This window comes from Pristiophorus japonicus, chromosome 7 (assembly GCF_044704955.1).
Source record: "Pristiophorus japonicus isolate sPriJap1 chromosome 7, sPriJap1.hap1, whole genome shotgun sequence".
Taxonomy (NCBI): Eukaryota; Metazoa; Chordata; class Chondrichthyes; family Pristiophoridae; genus Pristiophorus; species Pristiophorus japonicus.
In genome coordinates this window covers 96,267,037-96,283,393 of record NC_091983.1, presented here as the reverse complement: position 1 = coordinate 96,283,393, position 16,357 = coordinate 96,267,037, and the positions used below count along the sequence as shown (strand labels likewise).

At 43.3% G+C, this 16,357-nt stretch overlaps 1 protein-coding gene across 3 annotated transcripts in view; it reads right to left on the bottom strand.

Moving 5' to 3' along the window:
• Positions 1 to 16,357, bottom strand: part of ift172 (intraflagellar transport 172) — a 159,311-nt gene that overhangs the window by 44,292 nt on the left and 98,662 nt on the right. For all 3 annotated transcript variants that reach the window (XM_070885161.1, XM_070885162.1, XM_070885163.1), the window contains 4 exons: positions 11,384 to 11,473; positions 8,635 to 8,732; positions 6,249 to 6,384; positions 5,482 to 5,598 (listed from right to left, as the gene is read on the bottom strand). In XM_070885161.1, coding sequence (XP_070741262.1) covers positions 5,482 to 5,598; positions 6,249 to 6,384; positions 8,635 to 8,732; positions 11,384 to 11,473 — 441 coding nt within the window. The remainder of the gene's footprint in view (positions 1 to 5,481; positions 5,599 to 6,248; positions 6,385 to 8,634; positions 8,733 to 11,383; positions 11,474 to 16,357) is intronic.

The window sequence follows — 16,357 nt, the reverse complement described above, 5'->3', positions numbered from 1 at the left end:
TGCCAATTAAAGGGATTAGTTCCTTGGTGTAAGTCCTTAGTTTGGTGTGAATGGGGCTGAGCTTGGGCCTGTGTGCCATCTTCCGCCACAGCCTGTCGAAGGCCGTTTTACTCATTATAGACTGACTTGTCGCCATGTCCAGCTCCATAGACACTGGAATACTGTTCAGTTCAACTTTCAGCATTATTGGTGGGCATTTCCTTGTGAACGTGTGTACCCCGTACACCTCTGCCTCCTCAGTAAGAGTTTCCAATGCCGTCTGACCCACTGTGGATCGATCTTCCTCTGCAACGTGGTGGTTTGCAGCTCACCTGCACATTCGTTGGAGGTGCCCCATTGTTCTGCTGACATTGCACGCATAACGCTTAAAGCGGCATTGATGGGGCCGATGATCACCCCCGCAGCGCCAACAGGGTGTTAACTGCCTCGCATTAACAGATGATGGCGGACTCTGGGTCACAGCAGCCGTCATGTACATTCTGCCCTGTACATTTCTGCTCAAAACTGACGTTACTTTATGCACAGTACTGGTCAAAACTTCTTTGTTCTGCGAATCTGCTTGGTGTTGTCGCTGGTGGACATAAAGTCTGGGCTATCATTATGGCTTTACTCAGATTCGGAGTTTCTACAGTCAACAGTTTGCGAAGGATTGTCTCATGTCCGATGCCCAGTGCAAAAAAGTATCTCAGCATTTGTTCGAGTAATCCCTCAAACTCACAATGTCCTGCAAAGCGCCTTAGTTCGGTGACGTAGCTCGCCACTTCCTGGCCCTCCGGTCGTTGACATGTGTAGAACCGATATCTCACCATCAAAACGCTTTTCTTCGGATTTAGATGCTTCCAGACCAGTGTACACAGTTCTTCGTAGGATTTCTCTGTTGGTTTTGCCGGGGCCAAGAGATTCTTCATGAGGCCATAGGTTGTTGCCCCACAGACAGTTAGGAGGATTGCCCTTCGTTTGGTGGCGTTCTCATCCCCTTCGAGCTCGTTGGCCACGAAGTATTGGTCGAGTCTCTCCACGAAGGCCTCCCAATCGTCCCTCTCTGAGAACTTCTCCAGGATGCCGACTGTTCTTTGCATTTTCGCGTGGTTGTTCGTTACCTCGTCGCCAATTGTTACACTCATACTAAATGCTTAGACTGAGTACTGTGTGTAATGAGCGAGTGTGACCTTAGCTCCTTTATTAAGGTTCCAGAGTGCAGGTACCTCGTGGGTGGCCTGCTTATATACTGTACTCCCAAGGGATGCTGGGATCCCTTGGGACTCCCAACAGGTAGGCCCTCTGGTGGACAGGTGTGATGCAGGTTACAAGGGGTTAAATACATAACAAAAAGACCATTCAGGCTATGCCAAAACCTAAAACATCATACAAATGGCTCTATGAAACTAAAGAATTTTTATATTTTCATATAACTACATCATAATAAAATCGGTATGTCTTTTGCATTTCACCTTAAATAAATAGATTCTACGGGGTTTTCAATTTTAAAAGTGTCCACCCCTGCCTGCGACACCTGTAGGTGGCACTATAATAGGACTTTTCCAGGTTTGCACTTGTAATATTTAGGATAATGTTTTGTCTCTTTAAAATACAAGTATAATTTGAGTCTGCTTGCGGCTGCAGGCTTTGGCCATTAATTGGGGAGCATGTGCAATTTTTACTTCTCCAGTTTAATGAAGTCCTCCATCTGGGTTTTTACCTCCTGAATTTTTGGACTTTTTATTTTTAAATACAAATCTTTTGATTTTTGCCCATTTCTGTCTCTCCCTCGTATTCAGCCACCTATCCTCCAGTTTCTCGTTTTCTTCTCTTTAGCCTCACTCCTTAGCGAGTGGCCTGCCATCTGCCTGCTTCCCTCCCAGGCTCTTCAAATACTTTCAACCAGTAGCTTCCCAGCCTTGCGGTTTCTCTTTCCAATCTCTTTGGAGTTTTCTATCGGGTGTGGTTGCCTGCCTCCCTGAGTTTCACAGCCCAGACCCCGAGTTATCTATTGTACCATTGCCACTTTGGTGGGTTCCCTGCCCTGGCCCATTTGTTGTAAAATTGATGGGGTCTTTGGCCCTGCTGTTCCTGTCTCCGGTCTTCCTCACTGGTCTGTTGCTGCCCCAGTCAAGCTCTGCCTCTGTTGGCCTCCGACCACAATCTCTCAACCCTGTCAGTTTGCTGTTCTGACAAAGAAATTTAATAATTTATATAAATAAACCCGTGTTTTTTTTATATCTAATGTATATTTATATATTTAAATAATAAAGATTTTAATGTAAAAATAAATTTGCCAGTGATGTTTATTCAGCTGGAACATTCTCCTCTCGCCTTGCCCCTTTACTAACCTCCTTATTCCCCATTGTTTTTTTCTCTCCTCTCTCCTATCCCCTTGCCCTCCCTGCCCTACACCCTCTTCCCTGTTCATGATCTCTCCTTTCCTCGATTCCTTTCTTCTCTTACCACTCCCTTCCTCCTTTCCCCTCCACTTCCTTCTTTCCCAACAGCCTTTCTCTAATTCTTCTGTCTTCTCCCCGTCCTTTCCTTCCTGCTTCTCCTCCATCCTTCTCCCTTCCCTCTTTGTCCTCGCCCACTTTTAGCCCATCCTCTCCTCTCCTGCTTTAGTGCCCTCTGATTTTAATTCCTCCCCTCACTGGTCTCTAACTCCTCTGGCCTGCTACTATACTCCACCTTTCCTCCGGGCCTCTAACTCTGCTCTACTTTTCCTCACCCAAACTATCCCTTTCAACCCTATTCTACCGTCTGGACTTTCAAAAGGCCTTTGACAAGATCCCACATAAAAGATTGGTGTGCAAAATCAAAGCACATAGTATTGGGGGTAATGTACTGGTGTGGATCGAGAATTGGTTGGCAGACAGGAAGCGGAGAGTCGGGATAAAAGAGTCCTTTTCGGAATGGGAGGCAGTGACTAGTAGAGTGCTGCAGGGCTCAGTGTTGGGACCGCAGCTCTTTACATTATACATTAATGATTTGGATGAAGAAATTGAGTGTAATATCTCCCAAGTTTTCAGATGACACTAAACTGGGTGGCGGTGTGAGCTGTGAGGAGGATGCTAAGAGGCTGCAGGGTGAATTGGACAGGTTAGGTGAGTGGGCAAATGCATGGCAGATGCAGTATAATGTGGATAAATGTAAGGTTATCCACTTTGGGGGCAAAAATACGAAGGCAGAATATTATCTGAATGGCGGCAGATTAGGAAAAGGGAAGGTGCAACGAGACCTGGGTGTCATGGTTCATCAGTCATTGAAAGTTGGAATGCAGATACAGCAGGCGGTTAAGAAGGCAAATGGTATGTTGGCCTTCATAGCTAGGGGATTTGAGTATAGGAGCAGGGAGGTCTTACTGCAGTTATACAGGACCTTGGTGAGGGCTCACCTGGTTTTGGTCTCCCAATCTGAGGAAGGACGTTCTTGCTATTGAGGAAGTGCAGCGAAGGTTTACCAGACTGATTCCCAGGATGGCTGGACTGACATATGAGGAGAGACTGAATCAACTGGGCCTTTATACACTGGAGTTTAGAAGGATGAGAGGGGATCCCATAGAAACATATAAGATTCTGACGGGACTGGGCAGGTTAGATGAAGGAAGAATGTTCCCGATGTTGGGAAAGTCCAAAACCAGGGGACACAGTCTTAGCATAAGGGGTAGGCCATTTAGGACTGAGATGAGAAGGAACTTCTTCACTGAGTTGTTAACCTGTGGAATTCCCTGCCGCAGAGAGTTGTTGATGCCAGTTCATTGGATATATTCAAGAGGGAGTTAGATATGGCCCTTACGGCTAAAGGTATCAAGGTGTATGGAGAGAAAGCAGGAAACGGGTACTGAGGGAATGATCAGCCATGATCTTATTGAATGGTGGTGCAGGCTCGAATGGCCTACTCCTGCACTTATTTTCTATGTTTCTATGCCACGCACGGCTTGCCTGGTGTCCTAGTCAACGACAATGGACCGTGCTTTACCAATGCTGAATTCAAAGAATTCATGACCCGAAACGGGATCAAACATCTGCCCCATTCAAGCCCGCATCTAACGGCCAGTTCAGACCATCATGCAAAGCTTGAAATGCGTGTCGGAAGGCTCCCTGCAGACCCGGTTGTCCCGAGTGCTGCTCAGCTATCGCACCAGACCCCACTCACTCACCGGGATTCCCCCAGCTGAGCTGCTCATGAAAAGGGCGCTTAAAACAAGGCTCTCTCTTGTCCACCCTGATCTCCATGATCACGTGGAGGATAAGCACATCAACAAAGTGTGTATCATGACCGCGCAATTTTGTCACGCGATATTGAGATCAATGATCCTGTGTTTGTGCTCAATTATGGACATGGTCCCAAATGGCTCGCTGGCACGGTCACAGCCAAAGAGGGTATTTCAGGTCAATCTGACCAATGGACAAACGCACAGTAAACATTTGGACCAAATTAAATTGCGGTTCACCAATAGCTACGTACAACCTGAAGAGGACACCACCAACTTTGACCCTCCAACACACACACGTGGCAACTGACATCACAGTTGACCACGAAACCAAACTCATCATCCCCAGCAGCCCGACAAGGCCGGCTGCCCAGTGAAGAACTGACCAACTCACCCACACCCGCATTTGTACCGAGACGATCGACAATGGAGCACAAAGTCCCAAATCGTCTCACCTTGTAAATAAGTGTACTGTTGAATTCACGGGGGAGTGATGTTATATATTTAACCCCTTGTAACCTGCATCACACCTGTCCACCAGAGGGCGTACCTGTTGGAGTCCCAAGGGATCCCAGCATCCCTTGAGAGCACAGTATATAAGCAGGCCACCCACGAGGCACCTGCATTCTGGAACCTTAATAAAGGGGCAAAGGTCACACTTGCTCATTACACACAGTACTCAGTCTAACCATTTATTATGAGTGTAACACTTTTAAACAAAGAACCACTTATCTTACAAAGTGATTCTCCCCTACGTAAACTAGAGGTGATCCAAAACTCGGCTGCCCGTGTCCTAACTCACACTAAGTCCCACTCACTCATCAACCCTGTGCTTGTTGACCTACATTGGCTTCTGGTTAAACAACGCTTCGATTTCAAAATTCTCATCCTTATTTTCAAATCCCTCCATGGACTCGCCCCTCCCCATCTCTAATCTCCTCCTACACCCCCCACCCCCGCAGAGATGTTTGCACTCCTCTAATTCTGCCCTCTTGAGCATGCCTGCTCAACCATTGGTGGCCGTACCTTCTGTTGCCTAGATCCCAAGCTCTGGAACTCACTGCCTAAACCTCTTCGCCTCCCTTTCCTCCTTCAAAACACTCCTTAAAACATACCTCTTTGACCAAGCTTTTGGTCACCTGCACTAATTTCTAATTATGCAGTTCGGTGTCAAATTTTTAAAAAATCTCATAATACTCCTGTGAAGCACTTCGAGATGTTTCACAACGTTAAAGGAACTATATAAATACAAGCTGTTGTTGTATAGAGGGCGTGGATCTTACCCTATATGCTTCATCCCACATGTCATTGACACGGTACATGTTCACTATCGCCTTCCATTCTTTCGCTTCCAAGTAATGGTACTCAGCTTCTCGAAAACGACCTTCACTTTCCAGTTCCTATAACAACACAATTATATCAAAACAGCTAGTCAGCAGACAGCTATGCACCCGAGTTAAATAAATATTAAAATTGAATTCTGGATCTGTATTTAGTTTTTTTTATATTAACTGTTTGTATCTGCAAAAGCTTTGATGTGATATAACTGCTAAAAGTATATATCTGTGGAGTAGATCTTTATAACACTATCTTTATATATCTGAAGTATTTGTAGCACAGTCGACCACCTGAAAGTGATGTAGGAGATCTGAATGTTTATAAAGATGCTATAGCAAAACTATAAATACATTTTTGGGCTAAAACATTGGTGACAATTTATGTTGAGTATGAAATTTCACTTGAGAAAAATATTAAGTCCAAATTTTCAATCCATGTAGCATCGAGATTTAGATTGAATACATAAAATTGTATTCATGAATGCGGTTTCAAAATCACTGAAAATGTGAATTCCTTTCTTTTAAAAATAGGGGAAAAAATATTTTAACACATCATCCTCATGCTGCATTTTTTTGCATTGGAGTTTTCACTGCCTGAGACAATATACTTTAGCATCCTCCTGTATAGTACCTATGCAGTGAGCCAGCACTACCATAATGTTGAAAGATAAATCTAGAACATAGTGAACCTGTATTTATTCACTATCCCTTACCTTTGCAAGATGAAGATGGGTGTCTGTGAGTAGTTCCTTATGATATTTTGCCACAAGTCGAATCATGTCATCATACATTTTAAGTTTCTTATACATTGTGATTGCTAAATCAGGTTCATCCACTGTAGTGTACAACCTGCAGCAAAATTGAACTGTCAGTACAGCAGCAGCTTAAAAATAAATTGATCAATCTGCTCTTAGCACAGAACATCAGGGGTGAATATGTCTTTGAACTACATTAGAGTATAGTGGTTACAATGGCTTTTACTTGCTCCTGTGGTTGCAGGTATTAAACCCTATGATGTCCAACAGTGCATATATGCACCTGGAAAAGCTTTCCTTCGTGCACCGCGTGTCGCAAAATCTGAAGTACCTCTGTAAAGAAGGCATTTACAATTTAACTATACATAGTACAAAAGAAATCTTCTCATCTAGGTTTAGAAAAAAACTTTTTTTTCGATTCTTAGCCAGTACATTCAATGGTACACCTCAAAGACATAAATCCCACATCTGGTGGAGGAAAATAAACAATGCACTATCCAAGTACACAAACTACATGTCATTCTGCATCCCAACTACCCACCCTCAGTTAATAGGATTTCTCTGCGAATGCAATAGATAATAAACTTTAGAATGCAAAACGTTCAAAGAAGAGGTTTTGTAATTCAAAGATAATGTTCACAATATACTAGGGACCATGGTTTTTGCAAGAAAGAAACTGGTGTTATAAATCATAGTTCACTCAGAAAGTAGCTATATGTTCAGTTAGTATGATTTATTTTATTCAAACCACCTGTCCTTAATGTGGATCTTCTGTGTAATATTTTCTTAAATGAAAATCACAAGACTTGTTAAAGATTGAGGGCTAGAAATTCAGTTTTAGGCGATATTGGTTTTTTCCATTATTTTACAGACAAAATACCACTAAAAACTTCGCCATTTTTTTTAAAAGGGGTAAAATTGGCAAAATTAAATGCACCCGATAAAAATTGGCGTCGCACGAGGATTCGCGGTCCTCGACAATTTTAGCCTGAGGCCCATCACTACCAAAAATACAAGCCCTGGGAGGGGAGAAACATACACAAAAAAAATTTGCAAAAATCAAAAAATAAACAATGAGAAAACATTCACTATACACTTAACTAATGATTCGTTGAAAAATAATTTAAAAATAAAAACTTCAACTTACCTTTTTTGTAGGTCTTCATGCCTACTGCTGTTTCTGGGGCTTCAACGCAGGCTTTTTTCAGGTGGTTTTTTTTCATCCCAAGTAAGGGTTCCCCAAATGGCCAATTTTAAGCAGTGCGTTTTTTTTTGCCGTTGCACGTAATCAAATCCGCTTTTCAGCGATATTTCAAAACCACCATTCGTTAACTTTGGCCAATTTAGGGGCGTACCTTTTACCGGCAAAAAAGGCAAAATATCGCCGAAAAAACATGCGCAAGCTGGCTAATTTCTCCCCCTGAAGGTTCACATCAGTGGCAGCTGAGTATTCTTAAACCATATTTGAAAAACATGCTTTGAAGAAGTGACAGATATAGTGGATGGAAGAAAAATAAAGACTTGCATTTATATAGTGCCTTTCATGACCACCGGACATCTCAAAGCACTTTACAACCAATGAAGTACTTTTGGAGTGTAGTCACTGTTGTAATGTGGGAAACGCGGCAGCCAATTTGCGCACAAGCAAACTCCGACAAACAGCAATATGATAATGACCAGATAATCTGTTTTTGTTATGTTGATTGAGGGATAAATATTGGCTAGAACACTGCGATTAACTTCCCTGCTCTTCTGCGAAATAGTGCCATGGGATCTTATATGTCCACTTGAGAGAGCAGACAGGGCCTCGTGTTTAACATCTCATCCGAAAGTCGGCACCTCCACCAATGCAGGATTCCCTCAGCACTGCACTGGAGTGTCAGCCTAAATTTTTGTGCTCAAGTCCCTGGAGTGTGACTTGAACCCACAACTTTCTGACTCAGAGGCGAGAGTGCTACCCACTGAGCCACAGCTGACAAATGCAATAGATATAGTGTACACAGACTCTCAGAAAGCCTTTGACAAGGTACTTCACAGGAGACTATTGCAGAAGATCAAAGGGCGTGGATTAGGTGGACTGCCACAAATTGGAATAATAACCAGTTAGAAGGGAGGCAAAAGAGAGCAGAAGTTAAGGGCAGTTTCTCAGTGGTTGGAAGTGGGTAGTGGTATCCCACAAGGGCCTGCTTCTGTTTACTGTGCACATCAATGAATTGCATTCAGGGCTAAAGGGAATGGTGTTCTTATGATATTTGCAGATGATAGTAAAATGAGAGGTAATAATTAAATTTTGTAATTTCTGTGTAATTTTACAATGCCAACAACATAAAGTTCAATGTGTCACCTTTCAGCTTCCTTGTATTTTCCTTTCTTTTCCAGTTCTTGCGCTTGATTAATATACAGAACAGCCACATCTTCATGCTTCATGCACTTCATAGCCAACTACAATAGTTCCACAAGAAAAATTTGCTTTCGAATTATAACTTTGTCTTTGTGAGTTAGAAAATTAGCTTGTCATTGAACACAATTCTATTCCAAAGTTAGCATACAATGCACTGCTGTTATATATAATGGATTTCCTAGAATTTGTGTGTATTTATCTTGTGTAATAAGTTTTTGTAAGCATGAATCAAATGTATGGAAGTGAGCTAAATTGGACAATAACAGCTCAACAGTACACGTACTAAAATAGCACATTCTAATAATGATGGAATTTGGATGTCTAGACCCATGTAGCTCAGTATTTTAATATACACACACATTTATAACTGTGGTGGAATAGACAATCTAATGGTGAATAGACCACTGAAAATTTGCTGTGTCAATCAATTGTGAGATGAAAAGTGTAACAGTACTATCTGCCAGGAATTTTCAAATTTAATTTTTCATAAAATTTGAATGTCACTCAATGCTGTCATCTTGAAGTCGGGGAGTGCAGAACTGAGCATCATACATCAATCTGAAAAGTAGGACAGATAGAAACTTAGGGCTCAAGTTTTGGCCTGAGTTGCTCCTATTTTTTTGGAGTAACTAGTTTAGAATGGAGCATCTTAGAAATTGCAATTCTCGGCATTTAGTTGGCTCCAGTTCTAGTGAGTTAGAATAGTTTCATTTTAGAACAGATGTTTTTTTCAATAGGGGGCCTGTCCAGCCACTTACGCCTGTTTTGCAATTTTAGGCAGCGAAAACTTACTCCAAACTAACTTAGAATGGAGTAAGTGTAGATTTTTGTACGCTCAGAAAAACCTTGCCTACACTTATAAATCAGGCGTAGGGAACGAGAGATGGGGGGGGGGGGGGGGAAGAGAGGGAAGTTTACAAACATTAAACACTTCACTTTTACAAATAGCGTTATCATCAATAATAAATGATAAATCAATAAATCAAATCAAAAAAAATTAAAAAATTAAAAATAAAATTTAAAAAAAAAATCAATAAAAAATTAAGTTTCTACTCACCGACTGCAGCACCAGGAGCACCTCCAGCAGCGTGCTGGGACGCTGCCCCCCCAGTGTCTCTCTCTCTGTCTCCGTCAGTGTCTCTCGGTGTTTCTGACAGTGAAGGGTGGGGGGGGGGGGGGGAAGAGAGGGGGTGGAAGGGGAGGGGGGCAGAGAGGAGAGGAGGGGGAAGGACTGAATGGGAGGGGGCGGGGGGGGAGGGAGGCTGGCCGGGCTCCGCCGCCACCGACGCTGAAGCCGGGCCGCTGCCACCGAAACTTCGGACGGGGCCCGCCCCCAGCGAGATGCCGGGCGGGCAGATCCCGCCGACGATGGGGGGGGGGGGTGGGGGGGGGTGGTAAGAGAAAGAGGAGGGCGGAGAGGCGGAGGGGCTGGGGCGGGGGGTTGAATGGGAGGGAGGGCAGAGTCCCGATCTTCGTCAGGGCCTCGGGGCGGCGTGCTTCGGGCCCCTCCCACGCAGCCTCGGGGGCGAGGAGCTACTGCACATGCGCACACACTCTGGCACGCATGTGCAGAGGTCCCTGCACTGTTTTCAGCGCTGGGACCTGGCTCCGCCCCAACCCCTTGTGCTGCGCCACGCCGAACATGAAGACATCCTGAGGAGCTCACAGAATCACAAGGTAAGTTTTCGGCGCCCTTTTTATTCCAGAAAGTCGGTGTAAAACTTGGGCCCATCGAAACATAGAAAATAGGTGCAGGAGTAGGCCATTCGGCCCTTCGAGCCTGCACCACCATTCAATAAGATCATGGCTGATCATCATCTCAGTACCCCTTTCCTGCTTTCTCTCCATACCCCTTGATCCCTTTAGCCGCAAGGGCCATATCTAACTCCCTCTTGAATATATCTAATGAATTGGCATCAACAACTCTCTGCGGTAGAGAATTCCACAGGTTCACAACTCTCGGAGTGAAGAAGTTTCTCCTCATCTTGGTCCTAAAAGGCTTACCCCTTTATCCTTAGACTGTGACCCCTGGTTCTGGACTTCCCCAACATCGGGAACATTCTTCTGCATCTAATCTGTTCAGTCCCGTCAGAATTTTATATGTTTCTATGAGATCCCCTCTCATTCTTCTAAACTCCAGTGAATACAAGCGCAGTCGATCCAGTCTCTCCTCATATGTCAGTCCTGCCATCCCGGGAATCAGTCTGGTAAACCTTCGCTGCACTCCCTCAATAGCAAGAACATACTTCCTCAGATTAGGAGACCAAAACTGAACACAATATTCAAAATATTTTAAAACAGTATCTTGGGGTCAAAAATCTATGGGGGAAGGACGCAGCGCATTCCAGTGCAAGGGCCGGATGTGCCCCCTGAGACATTCATCGCTGAGCACATCAAATTTTGTATGGTCAGGAGTAGGTCCATTAATTAGCATGCCAATGGCAGGTACCTGAGGTACATCTAGGATGTCAATCTTGACCTATATACTATATATTACAGCACAAGTTGTTGATTTCAGGGGGTTAGGGGGTGCTGGGTTTCTCTGCACCACCCTGGGAAATAATAGCCCCCTATTCTACCAGATTAGACTGCACTTCAACCAATGTCCAGAGGTGAATTGTGCAGTGTATACTAACTGTGGAAAAATATTTCTTAAAAGATTTCCATTTTTAATCACAATTCAACACTGAACCTTGTGCGCCGGCTCCCAGCATCCCACTTGTTTGTACATGTCAATGGCATCCTTGATTCGGTCAGCTTTAATGTACATCTGTTCTGCAGTCTAAGATAAGAAAAAATAGGCTGATTCAAGTTACTCAATCATAAACAAAAGACATAAATCTCTTCCATAATTCAGTACATTTACATAAAACTTAAATACATTACTGAGATATATTTACATTTGATTTTAACTTGCTTTCACTGTTATAAAAAAAGTTTATACAAGTCTGCATTAGTCATCATAAAGGTGCCCTTATAAATTGTAAAGTTACACTGTGTGTCGTAGCTTAAAATATTTATCGGCAGATATATAGTACACACAATTTAGGAAAAAAAATCAAATAAAAGCTCAATTACTTTTTCTGTTCAATTCATAAAACAAGGCCACAAAATTTCCCCATTATCAAACACCACCACAAAATGTCCATCCTGCAAACTTACTGCAGTTAATATTCTTCTTCAACAAAACAAAATTGCAATGCAACACAATAGCCTCCAGATCCAGACCCATGTTTGCTGGCTGTATCACTAGAAACTAAGCACTACTAGCAGCAATAAGATGGCTCTCCAAATATATGGACAAAACCCATCATTGTGGGACACATGCAAATCAGAACGAGTGATGCTTGACCTCCACTTGGAACGGATTAAGTGACAGACAGGCTGATCTTTCTCGAGGCCCTAAGCCGACATTTCTTTTCCCTTTAAAGACTTAAAACATCTTCTGGGAGGAGGAACCAAGTCAACACCAACAACCTGCCTGAAGGCAGGAAAGAACTGCAGCCCAACTTCTCATGCAAAAAAATGTCAATGATCAAGCAACTAAAATGTACATCACAATTTTTTTATAATTGTAAACTTAAGAAAAATTCACAAAAAGTACAACCCCAAAAACTAAAATTCACAAAGGAACTTGTCTATAAGTATTTGATGGCAAATGACATAAAACTATGTTTTTGCATGCAAGTTCAGAGATAAGCCTCACTTGTGTGTTTGGTGGCCTTGTTTCATGAATCTCACAGCTCCTGTCACGGTTCCCAATATCCTCTATTTATCTTGTGAACTTGAGGATTATTTTCAGTTTCACAAAATTCCTCGGTTTCCTCCAACATACTCTGGGGAGGGGCAGTTGCAGAATGTGGGCTCATGCTTTTTCACAAAAAATATAAACTTTTTTTCTGCTTTGACGTGACTTATGTTACCATGTCACGCCTTCACAATGAAACAGCAAAAGGTTAACCGATCATTTTTCATGAAAGCAGTGCCCCTTAAAACTAAACAAACTGTCCTACTAAAAACAATCATTAGTGGGATCACGTCTCACAGATTGGTATTCCAACCTTTTACAATGTCAAATGTATAAGATTATGGCATCACATAATTCATATAAGATTTTCCCATGGAAAGACAATTGGCTTGCAGAGTTACCACACAGATTCAACAAGCAGCTCAGATGTCACAAATTGTTAGAGCAAAGTTTGGATCGTTTATGAATAGCAGAACATTTAAAATTAGATAGATTGGGGAGAGAGCAGGGAGGAAATCTGATCTCAGATTACACTGATTGCAATGTAGAAGGTAGTCAACAGGAGGGTACAAACACAGAAACTCAAACATACATGATCAAGAAAAAGCAGACACTGGGTCATGAAAGGAGACATGCATATACATGATTACGAGAAGTACTGGAAACTAGATGACAGAATTGAAGATTGTTGTTGAAGCAGGAAACTACGATGTAGTGTAAGGATATCAGAAACATGGTTAAATCCAGAGGATGGTACTGAATATAACATTCAGGGGTATTGGGTATTGAGAAAAGATGGGTTGGACAGGAAAGCAGATGATGGAGTCCTATACAGCAGGGACACCTAGTAGATAAATGAAGTTGATCCTGTGGGAGGTAGAAAGCTACACAATGAGCTAATCTGGTTATGCATCTCTAATGTGGAAAAAATCCAGGGTAACAAAGACCACCAGGTCAGTTTTAGGAGGAGGAAAGTTTGCTCTATTAAAAGATAAGAAAGGTATGTGAGCACAGGAAAGTTATTTTGAATAGGTGACTTCAAATCAAACAAATATAGATTGAGAAGCCCAAGTGGTTTACAGTCAGAGTTGGTAAATATAATGCATGATTGCATCATGATTTATTACATCACGGAGGACCCAAGAGGCAGTACTTATCTTGTCCTGGTATTCATAAGAGATCCAGACAATGTACACTGGACAGCAACCACAGAATGACCAAGTTCAATATGATCTGGGAGCACCAACTGGCGGCGGAGCATAAAAGCAGTAGCAGCAGCCCAGACCCAGCATTCAGCACTGACCCCCGACCTGTGAGGGAGCACCAATCAGCAGCAGAGCATAAAAGCAGCAACAGCAGCCAGCCACTGCAGGGCGCAGCGCGAGTAGGTAAGAGAGGGCGACAAAGGAAAACAGGACGACTAAATGTGACATTACAGGAAAGCAGGGAATTGATTGGTTGATGAGTTTTTCTCTCTCATTTCTTTTCTTGCTTTAAATTAAGGGCTGGCATTAAAAACTAAATCTAATTAATTCAATACATTATAGATGGCAGGGCAGGCAATGTGTCACTGCTGCAATATGTGGAAGCTGGTGGACATCATTGAGGTCCATGGCAACCACATCTGCAGCTCGAGGAACTTCGGCTCTGCATTGATGAGCTGGAATCCGAGCTGCAGATACTATGACACATCAGGGAGGGAGAGAGTTACCTGGACCTCACGATCCAGGAGCTAGTCACACCAATTCGATTAACTAATTCAAATTTGATCCGTGGTCAGGGACAGGAGGGTGTGACTACAAGCAAGGAAGGTATGGGAACTCAGGATGGAGTGATGGAGGAGCCTCAGCCCTTGCTCTTGTCCAACAGGTTTGAGGCTCTTACTCCCTGTGTGGACGAGAGCAGGGACTGCAGGGAGGATGAGCAAACTGACCACAGAACCGTGGTACAGGGGGCCATTCAAGGGGAGCGGGAGGGGAGTAAAACGAAAGTTTGTAGTGGTAGGGGACAGTATCATTAGGGGGATAGATACTGTTCTCTGCAGCCAAGAGCATGAGTCCCAAAGGTTGTGTTACCTGCCCAGTGCCAGAGTTAAGGACATCTCCTCTGGGCTGTAGAGGAACTTGGAGTGGAAGGGGGAAGATCCAGTTGTTGTGGTCCATGTGGGTACCAACGACAAAGGGAGGACAAATAAAAAGGGGTTCTGTTGAGGGATTATGAGCAACTAGAGACCAAATTAAAAAGCAGAACCACAAAGGTAATAATCTCTGGATTACTGCCTCAGCCACGAGCAAATTTGCATAGTGTAAATAAGATCAGAGAGTTAAATACGTGGCTCAAAGACAAGTGTGGGAGAAATGGGTTTTGGTTCATGGGGCACTGGCAACAGTACTAGGGTAAGAAGGAGCTGTTCCATTGGGACGGTCTCCACTTAGACCGTGCTGGGACTAGGGTCCTGGCGAATCGAATAACTAGGGCTGCAGATAGGGCTTTATACGAAATAGTGTGGGTGGGGGTGGGGGGGGGGCGGGAGGGTTCAGGTGAGCGAAAGTTTAAAAAGTCAAAGAATAAGGAGAAGGTAATAGAGCAGAGTAGCACTGGGGGAAATGAAAACCAGAGCGTAACAGGAAGGGACAGAATGTATAAACATAAAAGTGAATCAGAAACTGGGGTCAAAGCAGGAAAAAATTATTAAAAAACGAATTTAAAAGCTCTATCTGAATGCACACAGCATTCGTGACAAAATAGATGAGTTGACGGCATAAATAGATACAAATGAGTATGATCTGCTAGCCATCACAGAGACGTGGTTGAAAGTTGACCAAGGCAGGGAACGAAATATTCAGGGGTATTTGACAATTCGGAAGGACAGACAAAGGAACAGGAGGTGGGGTAGCACTGTTAATAAAGGATGAGATCAGTGCGCGTTAGTGAGAAACGATATTGGCTCAGAAGATCAAGTTGAATCAGTTTGGGTAGAGATAAAGAATAATAAAGGGACAGAGTATGAATCAAGAAATAATGGAGGTTTGTAAAAAAGGAACGGCAATAATCATGGACGATTTTAACCTTCATACCGATTTGACAAAGCAAATTGGCCAGGGTAGCCTTGAGGAAGAGGTCATAGAGTGTATCCAGGATGGTTTCCTTGAACAGTACGTTGCGGAACCAACCAGGGAGCAGGCTATCTAAGATCTGGTACTGTGTAATGAGGCAGGATTAATAAACGATCGCCCAATAAAGGATCCTCGAGGAATGAGTGACCATAACATGGTTGAATTTCAAATTCAGTTGGAGGGTAAGAAAAGTTGGATCTCAAACCAGTGTCCTAAGCTTAAATAAAGGAGACTACAAAGGTATGAAGGCAGAGTTGGCTAAAGTGGACTAGGAAAATAGAATAAAGTGTGGGACGATTGATGAGCAGTGGCAGACATTTAAGGTGTTATTTCATAATTCTCAACGAAAATATATTCCAATGAGAAGGAAAGACTGTAGGAGAAAATATAACCATCCGTGGCTAACTAAGGAAATAAGGGATGGTATCTGTTCTGTCTTGGATAAGGAGTCAGACTAGATACTGCAAGCTCAAAGTGTGACCGTAGTCCTTTATTACAGATCTCAGAGTGCCTCTCCAGCCTGTGAGGCCTCCTTATATGCAGGTGCTCCCAAGGGATTGTGGGATCCCTTGGGCCTCCAGGGGATAAGCCCTCTGGTGGTTAGACATGGTAATTACAGGTTTACATACATAACAACACTCTCCCCTCCCCCCCACTGCCAAGCCAATAGTGCAACTATTTACAATGCAAGTCGATCTGGGGCCTTCCTTTCCCTGGTTGATCGTCTTGGTGCAAATGCTGGTGTTGGTGAGTTGTTTGTTGGGCTTCGCTGGGTTGCTGGGGGTGGCGAGTCTGCTGGGCT